Source organism: Anolis sagrei, chromosome X, assembly GCF_037176765.1.
Source record: "Anolis sagrei isolate rAnoSag1 chromosome X, rAnoSag1.mat, whole genome shotgun sequence".
In the NCBI taxonomy this organism is placed as follows: Eukaryota; Metazoa; Chordata; class Lepidosauria; order Squamata; family Dactyloidae; genus Anolis; species Anolis sagrei.
This window is the reverse complement of record NC_090034.1, coordinates 7949027-7972347: the sequence shown is the minus strand read 5'-3', so window position 1 is coordinate 7972347 and position 23321 is coordinate 7949027. Positions and strand designations below refer to the sequence as shown.

Sequence of the window (23321 nt, the reverse complement as noted above, 5' to 3'; positions counted from 1 at the left end):
GCAATGATACCACCTTCCCCCTGCGAAAGTTCCCCTTAGCATTTAGGTAGCGTATTACAGCGTGAATGTTGCACTTAGAGGAAAATGGAATGAGGATGCTCATCTCCAACCTTCACCACAACGCCAGTTGATGAGCTACTGACTGGCACTGCTCATTCACTTCTGCTGGCTTCCCCCTATATGGCAATGATACCAACTTCCCCCTGCAAAAGTTCCCTTTAGCATTTAGGTAGCGTATTACAGTGTGAATGTTGTACTTGGAGGAAAATGGAATGAGGACGCTCACCTCCAATCTTCACCACAACGCCAGTTGATGAGCTACTGACGACTGGCACTGCTCGTTCACTTCCGCTGGCTTCCCTCTACATGGCAATGATACCAACTTCCCCCTGCGAAAGTTCCCCTTAGCATTTTGGTAGCGTATTACAGCGTGAATGTTGCACTTGGAGGAAAATGGAATGAGGATGCTCATCTCCAACCTTCACCACAACGCCAGTTGATGAGTTACTGATGACTGGCACTGCTCGTTCACTTCCGCTGGCTTCCCTCTACATGGCAATGATACCAACTTCCCCCTGCGAAAGTTCCCCTTAGCATTTTGGTAGCGTATTACAGCGTGAATGTTGCACTTAGAGGAAAATGGAATGAGGATGCTCATCTCCAACCTTCACCACAACGCCAGTTGATGAGCTACTGACGACTGGCACTGCTCGTTCACTTCCGCTGGCTTCCCTCTACATGGCAGTGATACCAACTTTGCCTGCGAAAGTTCCCCATGAGTGCTACATGCCTGGTAATCTTACTTTCCAGGTAACCCTCGTACTATCCTTTGAAATTCTGACTTGAAGCCTCACATACATATTTATTACTACCATTATGGATTGAAGATAGGAACTTCTTCAAGGGCTCTGCCACTGATTTACGAATTTCATTAATACACAATTTGTATTTCCAAACTATGTTTAACTAAGCCCTATTAAAGTTGTGCAAACTCACAGCTCTCTGTTGGCAAGACCTTGGAAGGTCTGTCAAGAGCAGGGAGACATAGAGGTCTGTCATTCATAGGATCCCATAGGTCAGTGGTTCTCAACCTGGGGGTCAGGACCCCTGGGGGGGGGGGGTCACGATGGGGTGTCAAAGGGGTCGCCAAAGACCATCAGAAAACACTGTATTTTCTGTTAGTCATGGGGGTTCTGTGTGGGAAGTTTGGCCGATTCTATCATTGGTGGGATTCAGAATGCTCTTTGACTGTAGGTGAACTATAAATTCAAGGAACTATAACTCCCAAATGTCAAGGTCTATTTTCCCCAAACACCACCAGTGTATACATTTGGGCATATTGAGTATTCGTTAGGCCTGGGTAACAACGGAAAAATTTGTTTCTAAAATCGATTCGTTTTTTGGGGGTTTTTGCGTTTCGTTATTTAAAATAATTACAAAATTTTCCTTTTAAAAAGTTCGATATTTACGAAATTTCGTAAATGTGAAAAAAATTACAAAACATTAACGAATCGATTTCCGAAACAATAACGAATCGATTCGTTAATGGCGGACGCGACCGCGAAATACGCTAAAAAACCTCCAAAAACTTCTGAAGCTTCCCTCTCCCTCTGTTGTTGACTGTTGGTGAGATATTATAATTTTTTTTCACTAATTAAACAAAAAACTTGCCCCAGACATGCGGAAATAATAACGAAACGACCTCAGAACAATAACGAAATGAATACAATAACGAAATACGAAGCATTTACAAAACGTGTTTAAAAATTCGTTTTTTAAAAAAATTGCTCCAGAATGGTTCGTTATCGTTTTGTAATTGAAAAAAATAACGAATTATTAACGAATTACGAATTAACGAAACGAAACCGCCCAGCCCTAGTATTCATGCCAAGTTTAGTCCAGATCCATCATTGTTTGAGTCCACAGTGCTCTCTGGGTGTAGGTGAACTACAACTCCCAAACTCAAGGACAATGCCCACCAAATCCTTCCAGTATTTTCTGTTGGTCATGGGAGTTCTGTGTACCAAGTTTGGTTCAATTTGATCATTAGTGGAGTTCAGAATGCTCTTTGATTGTAGATGAACTATAAATCCCAGCAACTACAACTCCCAATTGAAAAAATCAACCCCCTGCTCAACCCCACTAGTGTTCAAATTTGGGTGTATCGGGTATTTGTGCCAAATTTGGTCCAGTAAATGGAAATACATCCTGCATATTGGATACTTACATGGCAATTCATAACAATAGCAAAATTACAGTTGTGAAGCAACAACGAAAATAACGTTATGGTTGGGGGTCACCACAATACGAGGAATTGTGTTAAGGGGTCGCGGCATTAGGAAGGTTGAGAACCACTGCCATAGGTTGAGGTTGATTTGACAACAATTAACAGCAACACATTCCAAACTATGAGTTGAATTCTGCAATTTTTGGTGGGAAAATGCATGGGCAGAAATCTTGCATTCTGAAGCTTATCTATCATATTAACCAACTGAAATATCACAGAGAACAGTGCATTCACGGACAATGAAAGGAGGAAAAGGATTAGGAGAAGCAGCACCCAACTTAAGCAAGATGATGGATCTCAAAGGCACGACTTACCCGCGACGTTCGGAGCGTACCGTACGAATTGTCCATCTCATCCCGGTTTCCTTTGTTCATCAGCCGTTGCAACTTCACTAGGAGGAGCTGTTGGGCTCTACAAACAAAGATTTGGAAGTCTGTGCAAACTCAGGGCATCAACCATCGAGTAAATCAAGGAAAAATAGTAGCATGAAGAAGTCCAGTAAAGGAAAGGCAGTCTTGACTGCACATCATTGTCTCCTAATTGTTTAGGCTGGAGACATTCAATATTTTCTCCCCATCCCAAAAAGCTGGAGGCAGTTCAGAAGAGGGATCGATGCTCATGGCAAGCACATTCATCCTTTCTTTACCCCTGATAATCACACATATTTCCCAAGGTTTTTCTCCATGCCTCAGCCCCAAACTTTTGGAATAATTACAGTTCTACCTGCAGATTTTGCATCTTCATTCCTGAACGATAATTTGATGTACTGTCGAAGGCTTTCATGGCCGGAATCACTGGGTTGTTGTAGGTTTTTTCGGGCTGTATGGCCATGGTCTAGAGGCATTCTCTCCTGACGTTTCGCCTGCATCTATGGCAAGCATCCTCAGACATAGTGAGCTTATTGTATTGTCGAAGGCTTTCATGGCCGGAATCACTGGGTTGTTGTAGGTTTTTTCGGGCTGTATGGCCATGGTCTAGAGGCATTCTCTCCTGACGTTTCGCCTGCATCTATGGCAAGCATCCTCAGACATAGTGAGCTTATTGTATTGTCGAAGGCTTTCATGGCCGGAATCACTGGGTTGTTGTAGGTTTTTTCGGGCTGTATGGCCATGGTCTAGAGGCATTCTCTCCTGACGTTTCGCCTGCATCTATGGCAAGCATCCTCAGACATAGTGAGCTTATTGTATTGTCGAAGGCTTTCATGGCCGGAATCACTGGGTTGTTGTAGGTTTTTTCGGGCTGTATGGCCATGGTCTAGAGGCATTCTCTCCTGACGTTTCGCCTGCATCTATGGCAAGCATCCTCAGACATAGTGAGCTTATTGTATTGTCGAAGGCTTATTGTATTGTGAGCTTATTGTATTGTCGAACCGCATTGAGTCGCCTGTCTGGGCTGAAATATGCGGTATAGAAATAAAGCAAATAAATAAATAAGGCTTTCATGGCCGGAATCACTGGGTTGTTGTAGGTTTTTTCGGGCTATATGGCCATGTTCTAGAAGCATTCTCTCCTGACATTTCGCCTGCATCTACCTCTGAGGATGCTTGTCATAGATCAGTGGTTCTCAACCTGGGGGTCGGGACCCTTGGGGGGGTCATGAGGGGGTGTCAGAGGGGTCACCAAAGACCATCAGAAAACAAAGTATTTTCTGTTGGTCATGGGGGTTCTGGGTGGAATGTTTGGGCCAATTCCATCATTGGTGAGGTTCAGAATGCTCTTTGATTGTAGGTGAACTATAAATCCCAGAAACTACAACTATCAAATGTCAAGGTCTGTTTCCCCCAATCTCCACCAGTGTTCACATTTGGGCATATTGAGTATTCATGCTATGTTTGGTGCAGATCCATCATTGTTTGAGTCCACAATGCTCTCTGGATGTAGGTGAACAACTCCAAAACCCTTCCAGTGTTTTCTGTTGGAGTTCTGTGTGCCACGTTGGGTCCAATTCCATCATTGGCGGAGTTCAGAATGCTCTTTAATTGTTGGTGAACCCTTATATATTCCAGCAACTACAACTCCCAATATGATAAAATCAATCTCTCTCAATCCCACAAGTATTCAAATTTGGGTGCCAAATTTGGTCCAGTGAATGAAAATACATTCTACATATCAGATATTTACATTAGAATTCATAACAGCAGCAAAATTAGTTATGAAGTAGCAACGAAAATAATGTTCTTGTTGGGGGTCACCACAACACGAGGAACAGTATTAAGGGGTCGTGGCATTAGGAAGGTTGAGAAACACTGCCATAGATGCAGGCGAAACGTCAGGAGAGAATGCCTCTAGAACATGACCATATAGCCCGAAAAAACCTACCACAACCCGATAATTTGATAATTTGAGTTTTTGTTTAACTCTAGTCCATGCCTGGGTTTTGTACTACTGCATGACATTTATTTCTGGTATTTCTGGTATTTGTAAGTTGCTTTCTAAATAGTCAAAAGTGCTTCACAAATGCTGTCTTTCTGACTATAGCCCTGCAAGGGGGACTACAGGCAGGAGATGAGGATGAGATATTCCCTAGAGTTAGCCCTCGAAGAGAGAAATATGTTGATTTATATTCATAAACACGATGCCAACTCAGTTCCAGATTTACAACAATTTAGAGAGCAGACACTGTGGTATTCAAAGCCCAGCATTGGCAACTCAAGATCAGTAGGGATATTTGGTTGTTTGCTTATTGTGTTTTTAAATTGCCTAGTAATCAAAGTTAATATTAACAATAACAATAATAATAATCAATATAAGTAAAAATGCAATGTTCGTTTGTGGGATTAACAGAACTCAAAAACCCCTGGACGAATTGACACCAAATTTGGACACAAGACACCTAACAACCCAATGTATGTCCTTCACTCAAAAAAAATGATTTTGTCATTTGGGAGTTGTAGTTGCTGGGATTTATAGTTCACCTACAATCAAAGAGCATTCTGAACCCCACCAACGATGGAATTGAACCAAACTTGGCACACAGTTCTCCCATGACCAACAGAAAATACTAGAAGGGTTTGGTGGGCAGTGTCCTTTGTTTTTGGAGTTGTAGTTCACCTACATCCAGAGAGTACTGGCCCAAACTCTACATGGATACTCAATATGCCCAAATGTGAACACTGGTGGAGTTTGGGGAAAATAGAATCTTGACATTTGGGAGTTGTAGTTCACATGGGATTTGTAGTTCACCTATAATCACAGAGCATTCTGAACCCCACCAACGATAGAATTGGGCCAAACGTCCCACACAGAACCCCCATGACCATGTGGGCCACAGCAATGCGTGGCAAGGGATGGCTAGTAATAATAATAATAATAAGTCAGGAAGTTCTTCCTCATGTTCAGATGGAATCTCCAAACTACAAGAGAGGAGATTCCATCTGAACTTGAGGAAGAACTTCCTGACTGTGAGAGCCGTTCAGCAGTGGAACTCTCTGCCCCGGAGTGTGGTGGAGGCTCCTTCTTTGGAAGCTTTTAAGCAGAGGCTGGATGACCATCTGTCAGGGGTGATTTGAATGCAATATTCCTGCTTCTTGGCAGAATGGGGTTGGACTGGATGGCCCAGGAGGTCTCTTCCAACTCTTTGATTTGATTCTATGATTCTAATAATCTATATAAATAAAATGTAATGTCCATTTGTGGGATTAAGATAACTAAAAAACCACTGGACGAATTGACACCAAATTTGGACACAAGGCACCTCTCAGGCCAACAAGTGACCATCACTCATACAAACACTGAAAAACACAGCAGAAGGGGCTTAAAAAGCCATATATATATATATATATATATATATGTATATATATACACACACACATTACAACGCATGCACAAAACCACACATATATACGCAAACATACACAAATACACAAATATATACACACAAAACACATATACACAGACTGGGCCACAGCAACGCGTGGCAGGGGATGGCTAGTATATATAAATAAAAATGTTATGTTCATTTGTGAGATGAACATAACTCAAAAACCACTGGACGAATTGACACCAAATTTGGACACAATACACCTATCAGGCCAATGAGTGACTATCACTCATAAAAACACTGAAAAACACAACAGAAGAGACTTAAAAAGCCAAAAAACAAAAATTACATTGCAACGCATGCGCAAAACCACACTTATATATGCAAACATACATATACTCATACACACACACACACACACACACAACTCATATACACAGACTGGGCCACAGCAACACGTGGCAGGGGATAGCTAATAATAATAATAATAATAATAATAATAATAATAATAATTTATTTGTACTTCGCTACATCTTCCTGAGTTCTCTGAATAGCTTGCATTCTATGAAAAATATAATATATGACAAGTTTTTAATTACAGTGAAAAATACATGGCTCTCCAAATGTTGTTGGACTGCGACTCCCATCAGGCATGGCTTACCTAGTCAATAGGGAGGAATGCTGGGAGTTGCAGTTTAAGAACATCTAGAAGACCACATCATTTCCACCCCTAATCAAAAGTATTTTAAAATCCAGGACTCTATTAAAGACAGTGAATCATAGAAGCATAGAATCAAAGAGCTGGAAGAGACCTCATGGGCCATCCAGTCCAACCCCATTCTGCCAAGAAGCAGGAATATTGCATTCAAATCACCCCTGACAGATGGCCATCCAGCCTCTGTTTAAAAGCTTCCAAAGAAGGAGCCTCCACCACACTCCGGGGCAGAGAGTTCCACTGCTGAACGACTCTCACAGTCAGGAAGTTCTTCCTCATGTTCAGATGGAATCTCCTTTCTTGTAGTTTGAAGCCATTGTTTCGTGTCCTAGTCTCCAAGGAAGCAGAAAACAAGCTTGCTCCCTCCTCCCTGTGGCTTCCTCTCACATATTTATACATGGCTATCATGTCTCCTCTCAGCCTTCTCTTCTTCAGGCTAAACATGCCCAGCTCCTTAAGCCGCTCCTCATAGGGCTTGTTCTCAGTGGTTCCCAATCTGTGGACCATGGACCACTGGTGGGCTGCAAGAACTAAAATAAGGTCTGTAGCTCTAGATTATGAAAAATGTTTTTTCTGTAGCTGAGCAGATGGCGACTACTGGTTGGCATATGTTCTGTATCAGAAACTAGAGCTGATGTGGTCTATCCAATGCAGTTCTCTGAATCAGCACCCCAAATAACCAAACTGAATCTAAAGTTGACCAAAAACAGATTCGTAACCCTTTTGGTACTAATGTTGGAGAGTGGTCCCTGGTCAAAAAAAGGTTGAGAACCACTGATTTGAGATCTTTGGGTCCTTTCATGTTGCATGTAGCACTATGATTTGGATTTAAGTATCATGTCAACATCTTATGGGATCTTCAGCTTTATGGTTTGGTGAGGCACTACAGTTCTCTGGTTAAGCCAGTGGTTCTCAACCTGTAGATCCCCAGGTGTTTTGGCCTACAACTCCCAGAAATCCCAGCCAGTTTATCAACTGTTAGGATTTCTGGGAGTTGAAGGCCAAAACATCTGGGGACCCACAGGTTGAGAACCACTGGGTTAAGCATTCTGAAAACCTCCCTCCTAACCTGCAAACCCCATAATTCCATAGGACGTTGCCATAGCAGTTAAAGTGGAATCATAGTGCTCTGAATGCTGTTCTTTGAAACAGGAAGGATTCTGGGAGATGCTACCAGACAAGTACCATTTCAGTGAACAGCGAAGCACTGTTTCAGTGCCAAAGGCATCTTACATCTGATAAAGAAGGCAAGAGCTCACAAAAGCGCTTGTCAATGAAACTGCTCAGTTTGGTTCTATTTGAAGCATCATATGTTGGGAGCCAAAATGCATCAACACATGTATAAAGTGATTAGTGGGAATGGAGAGCCTAGAGCGGGCCTGCACAACTTGAAGTCCTCTGGCTGTTTTGGCATCCAACTCCCAGAATACCCCTGGTCTCTTGGTTTCTTGATCTAACCTTGGTCACTTGGTGTCCTGATCTAACCCTGGTCACTTGGTGTCTTGATCTAACCTTGGTCACTTGGTGTCTTGATCTAACCCTGGTCACTTGGTGTCTTGATCTAACCCTGGTCTCTTGGTGTCTTGATCTAACCCTGGTCACTTGGTGTCTTGATCTAACCCTGGTCTCTTGGTGTCTTGATCTAACCTAGGTCTCTTGGTGTCTTGATCTAACCCTGGTCTCTTGGTGTCTTGATCTGACCCTGGTCACTTGGTGTCTTGATCTAACCCTGGTCACTTGGTGTCTTGATCTAACCTTTGGTGTCTTGATCTAACCCTGGTCACTTGGTGTCTTGATCTAACCCTGGTCACTTGGTGTCTTGATCTAACCTTGGTGTCTTGATCTAACCCTGGTCTTTTGGTGTCTTGATCTAACCCTGGTCACTTGGTGTCTTGATCTAACCCTGGTCTCTTGGTGTCTTGATCTAACCTTGGTCACTTGGTGTCTTGATCTAACCTTGGTGTCTTGATCTAACCCTGGTCTTTTGGTGTCTTGATCTAACCCTGGTCACTTGGTGTCTTGATCTAACCCTGGTCTCTTGGTGTCTTGATCTAACCTTGGTCTCTTGGTGTCTTGATCTAACCTTGGTCTCTTGGTGTCTTGATCTAACCCTGGTCACTTGGTGTCTTGATCTAACCCTGGTCTCTTGGTGTCTTGATCTAACCCTGGTCTCTTGGTGTCTTGATCTAACCTTGGTCTCTTGGTGTCTTGATCTAACCTTGGTCACTTGGTGTCTTGATCTAACCTTGGTGTCTTGATCTAACCCTGGTCTTTTGGTGTCTTGATCTAACCCTGGTCACTTGGTGTCTTGATCTAACCCTGGTCACTTGGTGTCTTGATCTAACCCTGGTCACTTGGTGTCTTGATCTAACCCTGGTCTCTTGGTGTCTTGATCTAACCCTGGTCACTTGGTGTCTTGATCTAACCCTGGTCACTTGGTGTCTTGATCTAACCTTGGTCACTTGGTGTCCTGATCTAACCCTGGTCACTTGGTGTCTTGATCTAACCTTGGTCACTTGGTGTCTTGATCTAACCCTGGTCTCTTGGTGTCTTGATCTAACCTAGGTCTCTTGGTGTCTTGATCTAACCTAGGTCTCTTGGTGTCTTGATCTAACCCTGGTCACTTGGTGTCTTGATCTGACCCTGGTCACTTGGTGTCTTGATCTAACCTTGGTCTCTTGGTGTCTTGATCTAACCTTGGTCTCTTGGTGTCTTGATCTAACCCTGGTCACTTGGTGTCTTGATCTAACCCTGGTCACTTGGTGTCTTGATCTAACCTTGGTGTCTTGATCTAACCCTGGTCTTTTGGTGTCTTGATCTAACCCTGGTCACTTGGTGTCTTGATCTAACCCTGGTCTCTTGGTGTCTTGATCTAACCCTGGTCACTTGGTGTCTTGATCTAACCTTGGTCACTTGGTGTCTTGATCTAACCCTGGTCTCTTGGTGTCTTGATCTAACCTTGGTCACTTGGTGTCTTGATCTAACCTTGGTGTCTTGATCTAACCCTGGTCTTTTGGTGTCTTGATCTAACCCTGGTCACTTGGTGTCTTGATCTAACCCTGGTCTCTTGGTGTCTTGATCTAACCTTGGTCTCTTGGTGTCTTGATCTAACCTTGGTCTCTTGGTGTCTTGATCTAACCCTGGTCACTTGGTGTCTTGATCTAACCTTGGTCTCTTGGTGTCTTGATCTAACCCTGGTCTCTTGGTGTCTTGATCTAACCTTGGTCTCTTGGTGTCTTGATCTAACCTTGGTCACTTGGTGTCTTGATCTAACCTTGGTGTCTTGATCTAACCCTGGTCTTTTGGTGTCTTGATCTAACCGTGGTCACTTGGTGTCTTGATCTAACCCTGGTCACTTGGTGTCTTGATCTAACCCTGGTCACTTGGTGTCTTGATCTAACCCTGGTCTCTTGGTGTCTTGATCTAACCCTGGTCACTTGGTGTCTTGATCTAACCCTGGTCACTTGGTGTCTTGATCTAACCTTGGTCACTTGGTGTCCTGATCTAACCCTGGTCACTTGGTGTCTTGATCTAACCTTGGTCACTTGGTGTCTTGATCTAACCCTGGTCACTTGGTGTCTTGATCTAACCCTGGTCTCTTGGTGTCTTGATCTAACCTAGGTCTCTTGGTGTCTTGATCTAACCCTGGTCTCTTGGTGTCTTGATCTGACCCTGGTCACTTGGTGTCTTGATCTAACCCTGGTCACTTGGTGTCTTGATCTAACCTTGGTCTCTTGGTGTCTTGATCTAACCCTGGTCACTTGGTGTCTTGATCTAACCCTGGTCACTTGGTGTCTTGATCTAACCTTGGTGTCTTGATCTAACCCTGGTCTTTTGGTGTCTTGATCTAACCTTGGTCACTTGGTGTCTTGATCTAACCCTGGTCTCTTGGTGTCTTGATCTAACCTTGGTCACTTGGTGTCTTGATCTAACCTTGTTGTCTTGATCTAACCCTGGTCTTTTGGTGTCTTGATCTAACCCTGGTCACTTGGTGTCTTGATCTAACCCTGGTCTCTTGGTGTCTTGATCTAACCTTGGTCTCTTGGTGTCTTGATCTAACCTTGGTCTCTTGGTGTCTTGATCTAACCTTGGTCTCTTGGTGTCTTGATCTAACCCTGGTCTCTTGGTGTCTTGATCTAACCCTGGTCACTTGGTGTCTTGATCTAACCTTGGTCCCCTCGTGTCTTAATCTAACCCTGGTCTCTTGATGTCTTGATCTAACCCTGGTCTCTTGGTGTCTTGATCTAACCTTGGTCACTTGGTGTCTTGATCTAACCCTGGTCTCTTGGTGTCTTGATCTAACCCTGGTCACTTGGTGTCTTGATCTAACCTTGGTCTCTTGGTGTCTTGATCTAACCCTGGTCTCTTGGTGTCTTGATCTAAACCTGGTCTCCTGATGTCTTGATCTAACCCTGGTTTCCTGGTGTCTTGATCTAACCCTGGTCACTTGGTGTCTTGATCTAATCCTGGTCTCTTGGTGTCTTGATCTAATCCTGGTTTCTTGGTGTCTTGATCTAATCCTGGTCTCTTGGTGTCTTGATCTAACCTTGGTCCCCTCATGTCATAATCTAACCCTGGTCTCCTGATGTCCTAATCTAACTCTGGTCTCCTGATGTCTTGATCTAACCCTGGTTTCCTGGTGTCTTGATCTAACACTGGTCTCTTGGTGTCTTGATCTAACCCTGACCTCTTGCTGCCTTAATCCAACCCTGATCTCCTGATGTATTGATCCAACCCTGATCTCTTGATGTATTGATTGGTCTCATGATGTCTTGACCTAACCCTGGTGTCCTGATGTCTTGATGTAACCCTGATCTCCTGGTGTCTTGATCTAATCTTGGTCTCTTGTTGTCTTGATCTAACCATGGTCTCCTCGTGTCTTAATCTAAACCTGGTCTCCTGATGTCTTGATCTAAGCCTGGTCAACTGATGTTTTGATCTAACCTTGGTCTCTTGGTGTTGTGTTGTGATCTAAACCTGATCTCTTGCTGCCTTAATCCAACCCTGATCTCCTGATGTATTGATCCAACCCTGATCTCTTGATGTATTGATCCAACCCTGATCTCTTGATGTATTGATCCAACCCTGGTCTCATGATGTCTTGACCTAACCCTGGTGTCCTGATGTCTTGATGTAACCCTGATCTCCTGGTGTCTTGATCTAATCTTGGTCTCTTGGTGTCTTGATCTAACCATGGTTTCCTCGTGTCTTAATCTAAACCTGGTCTCCTGATGTCTTGATCTAAGCCTGGTCAACTGATGTTTTGATCTAACCTTGGTCTCTTGGTGTCTTGATCTAACCATCATCTTCTGGCATCTTCATTTAACACTCAAGGCACTATACCATACTCTCTCTGCTTAGTATAGACACCAACCATTCCTACATCAAATATACTTGGATTTGTAGTGTTTGGGGATGAGGAGGGTTATACTTTGCTCACCTGCTGCCATTGGGGATGGTCCCCATATCCCCATCCCTGTCAGTGAAGGGGTCAACTCGGGCACAAAGCCATTCACACTTCCCTTGGTACATGGTGTCGAGGACATGAAGGATCTCATCACAGTTTACTGAGAGGGAACAGCAGTCCAATTGACTGGAAATGCTCAGATTCAAGCGGATGTAGAAAGAGTCTCCTGATTTCACCAGTCCTTCGTCGATTTCAGACAGCAGTTTCCTGTATTCTACAATGGAAAGAACCCAATTCATAACCATTGGTTGTACGAGCTTAGGAACCTAGTTCACCCTAAGCAAGGCCATTGATTCAATATAGTCTGGTGCTATATGACTGACCCCAATGGAAGAACTGCTTGGGAGCAGCCGTTGAAAAAGTTGTCTCCTATGTCATAAAATCATAAGAGTTGGAAGAGACCTCATGGGCCATGCAGTCCAACCCCTTTCTGCCAAGAAACAGGAAAATTGCATTGAAAGCACCTCAGACAGATGGCCACCCAGCCTCTGTTTAAAAGCCTCCATAGAAGGAGCCTCCATCACACTCTGGGGCAGAGAGTTCCACTGCTGAACAGCTCTCACTGTATTTTGAAGCCATTGTTCCATTGCGTCCTAGTCTCCAGGGCAGCAGAAAACAAGCTTGCTCCCTCCTCCCTATGACTTCCCCTCACATATTTACACATGGCCCTCATCATGTCTCCTCTCAGCCTTCTCTTCTGCAGGCTAAACATGTCCAGTTCTTTAAGCCGCTCCTCATAGGGCTTGTTCTTCAGACACATTCCAGCTTAGAGTCAACATCTCCCTTCAATTGTGGAGTACAGAATTGGAAATAGCGTGATTCCAGGTGTGGTCTGATCAAGGCAGAAAAGAGGGGCAGCATCCCTTCCCTGGATCTACTAGGGTTGAATGAAAAGTAATGCCTCCACTCCTCAACAGATGGCAGTACTGGTATGCGGCAGGTACTGGCTTGTTCAGTAGACTCTCCTCTACAGTTCCATTTTGGTAGGAAGCCTTAGCATTGACAGGTTGTGTTGTTAAAGTGCAAAGTATGGAACCCTGCACAGACAGTTGGTCAATGCGACTTAAGCAACGTGCAGTCATTGAATTCTTGACAGCAGAGGGTGTCACCTGTACTGGATGGAACACAGAAATGCTGGACCACTCTCACAACCACCATGTCAGACAGAGAAGCCATTGAAATCCACAAGAAGCATGTGGACAATTTCAACAGAAAGGAGGAAACCATGAAAATGAACACAATCTGGCTACCAGTATTAAAAAAACTCTAAAATTAGAACAGCAAAACAGCAGAGGGGAAACAAACAAGAACATCTAATCACCTCTCAACAAAAGTTTGCTGTAGGCCCTGTCAGGCCATTATATGCTAATCAAGTTGGTCAATTGAAACATTCACACCTAGCTCCAGCTGACAAGAGTCCTTTGTCCCACCCTGGTCATTCCACAGATATATAAACCCTTTTTCCTAGTTCCAAAAGACCTCACTACCTCTAAGGATGCTTGCCATAGATGCAGGCGAAACGTCAGGAGAGAATGCCTCTAGAACATGGCCATATAGCCCGAAAAAACCTACAACAACCCAGTGATTCCGGCCATGAAAGCCTTCGACAATACATATTAAATGCATTTCTTTAAAAAGAAATCTGCAAATGGCAGGGATCAGCTTCAGGCACTCTACTGCGACGGTGTGGGCACTCTCTCTAAACAGCCCTCTTTGAATGGAGCTGCAAGAAGACACAGATAAACCCATCTATCAGATGTTAAGCATTTACTGAGAGAAATAACCCCTCGGAAAGGGAAGTAGGATGACCCCCGCTTTCAAATATCTCTTCACAAGAATGCACTCTTGCAAAAGGACACCGGTAATGATAAAATTATACCCCAAGCCTTACATCATCCCCCTTTTTTTCCTATAGATTTTTCCCCCTTTTTGGCTTTATATAAAGTACAGCTCAATCATTTCATAATTAACTCTAATTGGCACCTCACGCAATCTGTATCTCACTTTTCTGCTCCTGCCAAGTGTAGCACTCGTTTTTGTGTTTGGAAACATGAAAGGAGCCGAGGGAAGCTGTGAGGCGGGAGAGGCAGGGGAGCGTTTCTCGGCGAGGCGTCCAACTTCTCCAAATCTCCTTGACCGCTTGACTTGGGGAGAAGAGCACGTACATGCTCGTTCTATCGAGCTTATATATAAATGCGGTCGTATTTATTAATTTAGAGTATTTATAGCCCGTTCTTTAGCCACAAAGGCTCTCGGAGCAGTTTACAAATTGTTAATTTGACAGTTCCCTGCCCTCAGGCTTACAATCTAAATAAGACGTAATACACAAGGAAAAGGGAATTGTAGCCGTGGAGGGGAAGAGGTCCAGCAGTTCTGCAAATATTGTTTAAAGCGTTCCATCCAGTACGGCAACTACTGGATTGAACGCTTCCAGTACGGTGTGTGTGTGTGTTTGTGTGTGGCATTTTTGTGACTCTTGGAAGCAATTTCTTTTAAGATACAGAGGCTAAAACAGTGGTTCTCTCAGCTCCAAGTCGCCTCTGCGCTGAGAGGAGTGGTATATAAATATAGTAAATAAATAGATAATTTTTGTTTTGACCAGGGACCACTTTGACCACGGACTGATCACCGTCTCCCAAAGCAGCTACTATACTCCAAACCCAAGAATGGGAAATGCATTGTTGTGGACAGAAAAAGAGATTTCAAGATGGGCTCAAAACTAACCTTTAAAAAAAGCATTCTAACTGGAAGTCAGCTGTGCAGAATTTAAGAGGCACGAATGGAGGGCAAAAGGGAGAAATGTGCCAGGAGGAAGGTGTGTCAAGCCAACCCTGGCCAAGACCACCTTACACCTGGAAACAGATGTCCTCACTGTGGGAGAACATGTGGATCAAGAATAGGGCTCCACAGACACCTACAGACTCACCACCAAGACACTGAACTTGGAGGACCATCATTCTTGGGCTACGAGGGATCACCTAATCTAATCTACTTAACCAGGGACCACTTTCACCAGAGTCCATTTTGACCAGGAACTGATCACCGTCTCCCAAAGCAGTTACTATACTCCAAACTCAAGAATGGGAAATGCATTGTTGTGGACAAGAAAAGAGATTTCAAGATGGGCTCAAAACTAACCTTTAAAGAAGGCATAGACACCAAGAACTGGGAAGTCCTGGCCCTTGAGCATTCTAACTGGAAGTCAGCTGTGACTAGCAGTGCTGCAGAATTTGAAGAGGCATGAATGGAGGGCAAAAGGGAGAAATGTGCCAAGAGGAAGGTGTGTCAAGCCAACCCTGGCCAAGACCACCTTACACCTGGAAACAGATGTCCTCACTGTGGGAGAACCTGCAGATCACAAATAAGGCTCTATGGCAACCTATGGACTCACCACCAAGACACTTAACTTGGAGGACCATCATTCTTGGGCTACGAGGGATCACCTAATCTAATCTACTTGACCAGGGACCATTTTGACCAGGGACTGTTCACCGTCTCCTAAAGCAGTTACTATACTCCGAACTCAAGGATAGAAAACACAATGTTGGTGGACAGGAAAAGAGATTTAAAGATGGGCTTAAAGCCAACCTTAAAAACTGTGGCATAGAACTGGGAAGCCCTGGCCCTTGAGAACTCTAACTGGAGGTCAGCTGTGACCAGCAATGCTGCAGAATTTGAAGAGGCACGAATGGAGGTGGAAAGAGAGAAATGTGCCAAGAGGAAGGTATGTCAAGCCAACCTTGACCGGGACCATCTTCCCCCTGGAAACCGATGTCTTCATTGTGGAAGAACATGCAGATCAAGAATTAACCTTCAAGAAGAAACTTAAATTTTGGTTGTGGGAGTAAGCATTTTACTGGCAATGATGAGATTTTATTGGACCGCAATTTGGATGGATTTGGATGACGTTTTAACCTGGTGAACTGTTTAATGTATATTTATATTTACTTTTTAGGCATATGATTGTATTTTATGATGTTTTTATTGCTTTGGCATCAAATTGTTGCCTGTTGGTAGCCATCCTGAGTCCCTCCTCGGAGGTCAAGATAGGACAGGATACAAATGTTCCAAATAAATAAATAAATAGGGCTCCACAGCCGCCTACTTACTCACTGCTAAAACACTGAACTTGGAGGACCATCATCCTTGGGTATGAGGGATCGCCTAATCTAATCTACTTGACCAGGGACCACTTTGACCAGGGAACACTCTCCAACAATAGTACCAAAAGGATCGGTCAATGCGACTTAAGCAACATGCAGTCATTGAATTCTTGACAGCAGAAGGTGTCACCTCAACATCTTTAAACTTACTCGCCCAACGACACACAGTATTCTCATCAACACAATCACCATAAACAGCTTGCATTCTCTGATTAATATCCTTTGGGGTGACACCTTCTGCTGTCAAGAATTCAATGACTGCACGTTGCTTAAGTTGCATTGACTGACTGTCTGCACAGGGTTCCATACTTTGCACTTTAACAACACAACCGTTCAATGCTAAGGCTTCCCACCAAAATGGAACTGTAGAGGAGAGTCTACTCAACAAGCCATTACCTGCCGCATACGTTGCTTAAGTTGCATTGACTGACTGTCTGCACAGGGTTCCATACTTTGCACATTAACAACACAACCGTTCAATGCTAAAGCTTCTCACCAAAATGGAACTGTAGAGGAGTCTACTGAACAAGCCAGTACCTGCCGCATACGTTGCTTAAGTTGCATTGACTGACTGTGTGCATGGGGTTCCATACTTTGCACTTTAACAACACAACCGTTCAATGCTAAAGCTTCTCACCAAAATGAAACTGTAGAGGAGAGTCTACTGAACAAGCCAGTACCTGCCGCATACGTTGCTTAAGTTGCATTGACTGACTGTCTGCGGAGGGTTCCATACTTTGCACTTCAACAACACAACCGTTCAATGCTAAGGCTTCCCACCAAAATGGAACTGTAGAAGAGAGTCTACTGAACAAGCCAGTACCTGCCGCATACGTTGCTTAAGTTGCATTGACCGACCATCTGCGCAGGGTTCCATACTTTGCACTTTAACAACACAACCATTCAATGCTAAGGCTTCCTGCCAAAATGGAACTGTAGAGGAGAGTCTACTGAACAAGCCAGTACCTGCTGCATACGTTGCTTAAGTTGCATTGACTGACTGTCTGCGCAGGGTTCCATACTTTGCACTTTAACAACACAACCATTCAATGCTAAGGCTTCTCACCAAAATGGAACTGTAGAGGAGAGTCTACTGAACAAGCCAGTACCTGCTGCATACCAGTACTGCCATATGTCGAGGAGTTACGAAGGTGGAGGCATTACTTTTCATTCAACCCTCGTATTATTGCTTGGTGTGCTTTGTAAATATACGTGCATGCTTCAAAGTTTGACATACGCCTTACCTTCATGATTTGATTTACAGTGGAGTATCAGCTGTCCACTACACTTCTGAATTATCCAGTGCATTTCTTCCTTTGTGCAGGCATCCAAGGGTAGAGTTGTGTTTTCCCCTCTGATGCATCCCTCCACCTAGAGATACAAAAGCAGCGTTATTCTCGCCTATGAGGCATTTATTCCACTTACAACTAAGTGTAGTTAGCATCCATCTGCAACAATCAACCTGTCTTATTCTTTCGGAGCACCGTGGATACAACAGTTAAATGGATAACCTTTCCTTCCCAATCTCTCCCTCCATGTCTCCTCTCTGGGCTGCCCACCGTCTCCTGGCTGTAAAATAACAGCAGCAAACAGAACAATAACTCTGTTGTGAAATTCAGGTCTGTCTTATGAAGGCAGTGATGGGGATTTGCGCAGCTGAAGGGAAATGAGGCTTGATTTGCAGGCTTTTCACAATCGAGGACTTGATGAATCACCTGCAAGTCCTGACTTTTGAGTAGATACATATAGAATAGTACTGTGATCATTTGTGTGTGGAACATAAACAACTTTCATATTTAAACTTGGAATTTCATCATCAAGATATCACATTATGTACATATAGGCATTCCACACTTTGGAAAAAAAACCTTGAATTCCAAAACACTTCTGATTGATTCCAAGCATACTAGATAAAGGATACCCAACTTGTATATATATTCTTCAATAAACTGCTTTGTTATTTTACCTTAGACTGGTTTGTGTGTCAAGTAGAGAGATAATTCTCAGCCTTGGAGTGCAACAGACGGTTTATTTATTTATTTAAGGCATTTATATACCACCTCAGACATCAGAAGAGCTGCAAGACCAAGAACAAGCCACAAGAGTAAAGACAAAGATCCACCCAGAGGGAAAGTGTTCTTGCCATACATCAAGGGAACCACTGACCGCAGAGGGAAGCTGATGAGGAAACATAACATAAAAACTATGTACAGACCCACCAAGAAAATCCAATAAATGCTACATTCAGCAAAGGACAAGAGGGATCCTCTCACTTCTGCAGCAGTCTACCGTATACCATGCAGCTGTGGACAAGTCTACATAGGGACCACCAAACGCAGCATTGCCCAGACACGCATCAAGGAACATGAAAGGCACTGCAGACTACTTCAACCAGAGAAGTGAATCATAGCAGAGCACCTGATGAACCAACCTGGACACAGCATATTATCTGAGAACACAGAAATGCTGGACCACTCTCACAACCACCATGTCAGACTACACAGAGAAGCCATTGAAATCCACAAGCATGTGGAAAATTTCAACAGAAAGGAGGAAACCATGAAAATGAACAAAATCTGGCTACCAGTATTTAAAATTAGAACAGCAAAACAACAGAGAGGAAACAATCTGGGACATCTAATCATCTCTCAACAAAAGGTTGCTCCAGGCACTGCCAGGCCATCAAATGCTAATCAAGGTGATCAGTTGAAACATTCACACCTAGCTCCAGCAGACAAGAGTCCTTTGTCCCACCCTGGTCATTCCACAGATATATAAAGCCTTTTTCCTAGTTCCAACAGACCTCACTACCTCTGAGGATGCTTGCCATAGATGCAGGCTAAACGTCAGGAGAGAATGCCTTTAGAACATGGCCATATAGCCCGAAAAAACCTACAACAACCCATTTATATACTGCCCTTCTCACGCCAAAGGGGACTCAGGGAGGAGCACAACATATATACGGCAAACATTCCATGCTGGAACATAAAATAAACAATCTATAAATAAAAATGTAATGTTCATTTGTGAGATTAACATAACTCAAAAACCACTGGATGAATTGACACCAAATTTGGACACAAGACACATATCAGGCCAACAAGTGACCATCACTTATAAAAACACTGGGGGGGGGGGGGACAAAAGGGACAAAAATTAAAACAATACATTACAACACATGCACAAAACCACATATATACACATATACACAATTATATATACACACATACACACACACAAAACACATATACACAGACTGGGCCATAGCATGCATGTGCAAAAACACAAATATATATATATACACATACATATACACGAACACAGAACACATATACACAGACTGGGCCACAGCAACATGTGGCAGGAGATGGCTAGTAAATATATATAAACACTAAAACCAGTAATCTCCACTTTAAAATCAACTGCTTCAAACCATCTCAAATTAGCCATACCAGTTGCCTCAGTTTGCCTGGCCATTCCTCATGTCAATGAGGGTAAGAAAATACATGAAAATATATTTATATGCTGGAGATTTTTAATTGTTTGGTTTAATTGTTGTGAAGCTGGGTTTTGTCTCAATTAAAAGTGGAATAATAATAATAATAATAATAATAATAATAATAATAATAACTAACATGATTTCATTGTGTAACCCTTACCAAAAGCAGCTGGTGCCCCTCTCTGAGGCCGGCTTTCTCTGCCAGGGAATACATCTTGACAGACTTGATGAAGTTCCCTTTGATGTTCCCTCCCAACAGAGTGATCTCCGAACTCAGCGTGTCTCCATTCACAATGATTTGCTGGACAGCATGGAACGTGTTGTGGAGGCGGCCAACAGACGTCACCGAAGGACGGAAGGGCCTGAGTCAATGGGAAGAAGAGAGGACATGGGCTTTTCTCAATTTGGAATTCTAAGAGTGGATAGAATCATGGAATCCTAGAGTTGGAAGAGACCTCATGGGCCATCCTGTCCAACCCCCTGTCAAGAAGCAGGAAAATTGCATCCAAAGCACCCCTGATAGATGGCCATCCAGACTCTGTTTAAAAGCCTCCAAAGAAGGAGCCTCCACCACACTCTGGGGCAGAGAGTTCCACTGTTGAACGGCTCTCACAGTCAGGAAGTTCTTCCTAATGTTCAGATGGAATCTCCTTCTAAACAAAGCCCAAGAGCCAGGGGAGAATGGAACACACAACTCAGACACAGCCAGCTGGCTTTGTTGATAGACCTGGAATTATTAGTCATCTTGGATCTGAGAGAGAACTCCATCTTTGAGTAAACTCATGATTTGGGTCCCCCCCCCCCCAGTCAGACTATTCTGAGGCTGAACTATGAAACATATGTACATATTTTATTAGAAGGATAGAGAGGTCCAGGTCTAGAGACCATTTTTGGCCACTCAGAGCCCACCATGATCTGCACCAGACCCACCAGAACCAAACACAAACCAATCGTGGCCTCAAGTCTGGTTATCACTTTGTAAATACTGAGCAAGAACACCTATTTACTGGGAGTAGTGCTGGGGAATTTCCCAATGGATTGGGTCCATCCTAACAGATTGCCTTGGTGCTTTGTGTATATGAACAGCTTTATGAAGGTTACACAAAACTGGAGCCCACTGGGACATTTTCTGTTCTTCTTGAGCTTCAAAGCTAACCAGCTTATGCAATTGGTAGAACCAAATAGGAAAGACTTATCTGGATTGTACCACTAAGGCAGTGGCTCTCAACCTGGGATCCCCAGATGTTTTTGGCCTTCAACTCCCAGAAATCCTAACAGCTGGTAAACTGGCTGGGATTAGGTTCTTGTGGGTTTTTTCGGGCTACAGAGCCAAGTTCTAGAGGCAATTCTCCTGACGTTTCGCCTGCATCTATGGCAAGCATCCTCAGAGTTAGTGAGGTCTGTTGGAATTAGGACAATGGGTTTATATATCTGTGGAATGGCTGGGGTGGGGCAAGGAGCTGGGATTTCTGGGGTTGTAGGCCAAAAACATCTGGGATCCCAGGTTAAGAACCACTGCACTAAGGGTCCTCTACAAAATAAATGCAGCCTTCCTATATTATAGAAATCTCACAACAGAGAAATGACTAGTCTCCACCTCTCTCCTTGCATATTCGCTTTCTGTCTGCAAGCTAATGTTCTCCTGTACCTCCTTTTGTAGTGGTTTTACTAGTTGACATTGAGCAGAAACCATATTCCTGACCCCAACCAAGCCTTCAAAATACCTTTCCAGAGAGAACTTCCGAAAAATGGAGTTGACTTGCTCGAAGTCCAGCCCTTCAGACTGATAGGAAGAGGATGAGGAAGGCAATGAGGAATACCTGTCATGAAACTCATCTGGAGAAAGAGGGGGAGAGAAATGTTGGTAGGATACAACACAAGCATCAAAACTAAGAGTGGTGAGAAACAGACCTGGAATTTTGATATATCTGGGCATTAAAGTTAGACTGGAACAGTAGGGCTCAGTATCTGAAAGACCTGGGTTGTGTTCCTATGTTGTTGTTGTTGTTGTTGTTCATTCGTTCAGTCATTTCCAACTCTTCGTGACCTCATGGACCAGCCCACGCCAGAGCTCCTGGTCGGCCATCACCACCCGCAGCTCCTTCAAAGTCAGTCCAGTCACTTCAAGGATGCCATCCATCCACCTTGCCCTTGGTCGGCCCCTCTTCCTTTTGCCTTCCACTTTCCCCAGCATCATTGTCTTCTCTAGTCTTTTCTGTCTCCTCATGATGTGGCCAAAGTACTTCAACTTTGTCTCTAGTCTCCTTCCCTCAAATGAGCAGTCAGGCTTTATTTCCTGGAGGGTGGACTGGTTGGATCTTCTCGCGGTCCAAGGCACTCTCAGAACTTTCCTCCAACACCACAGCTCAAAAGCATCTATCTTCCTTCACTCAGCCTGCCCTATGGTCCAGCTCTCACATCCGTAGGTGACTATGGGGAATACCATTGCTTTGTGTTCCTATACACACCAAGTTTATTTGGGAGATCAACATGAGTTTTTCTTGATCCTGGAGTATTTTTTCTAGAAACTCCTGGCATTACAGAAAACTTCATTCCTACTTCCCAGGTCCATTGAAATTAGGCCAGTTTCTCCTCAATGGAACGTGTCTCTACTTGGCTGTTTGTAGTATCCTAGAAGTAGATAACATGACCATCACCAGTAAATACAGCTATTGTTTCCAGGACAGAGAATCCATCAGAAATAGCAACCTCCTTCAAGCCTCCTTATACTAGTTATTTGTAATGTATACAATTCTGATTGCTTATAGTTAAGTATTCCTTAACTATATATTGTGGGAGGGGCTGCAGCCCATGTGACCAGATCTGGGACTATTCAGGACTCAGACTCCATTTTAGAAACAATATGCTTTTGGAAGTCAATAGAAACAGAATGCTTTAGGTAGGTGATTCTCAACCTGTGGGCCCCCAGATGTTTTGGCCTTCAACTTCCAGAAATCCTAACAGCTGGTAAACTGGCTGGGATTTTTGGGAGGTCAAATCACCAGGGGAATCACAGATTGAGAACCACTGTTTTAGAGACACTATATTAGATTTTCAAACCAGAGAGATACTTTAGACTTTGGACTGTTAAAATTCTAAGAAAGATGCCCCGTGTTATCTACACAGAGAAACTACTTCAAATCCTATCTGTAACTGGATTGATATGCAATGAAACTATATGCTGAATACATGAAGTTTGTGAGTAAATCAACTATGTTATAATGTAGACTGCTTTATTTTAGTCTCAAAGAACATTCTGAACCCCACCGACGATAGAATTGGGCCAAACTTCCCACACAGAACCCCCATGACCAACAGAAAATACTGTGTTTTCTAATGGTCTTTGGCCACCCCTCTGATACACCCTCCACAGGGGTCCTGACCCCCAGGTTGAGAAACCCTAAAATAAATATTTCAGTGTAACACAGAAA

General features: G+C 43.6%; 1 protein-coding gene across 1 annotated transcript in view; it reads right to left on the bottom strand.

Annotated features, from left to right (window-relative positions):
- LOC137098020 (caspase recruitment domain-containing protein 11-like) overlaps nt 1-23321 on the bottom strand; it is a 129625-nt gene that overhangs the window by 31826 nt on the left and 74478 nt on the right. Inside the window, exons 14-18 of the mRNA XM_067473717.1 lie at nt 21615-21726; nt 20051-20252; nt 17636-17762; nt 12202-12442; nt 2602-2698 (exon numbers count right to left, since the gene is read on the bottom strand). Of these exons, the coding sequence (XP_067329818.1) occupies nt 2602-2698; nt 12202-12442; nt 17636-17762; nt 20051-20252; nt 21615-21726 (779 nt within the window). The remainder of the gene's footprint in view (nt 1-2601; nt 2699-12201; nt 12443-17635; nt 17763-20050; nt 20253-21614; nt 21727-23321) is intronic.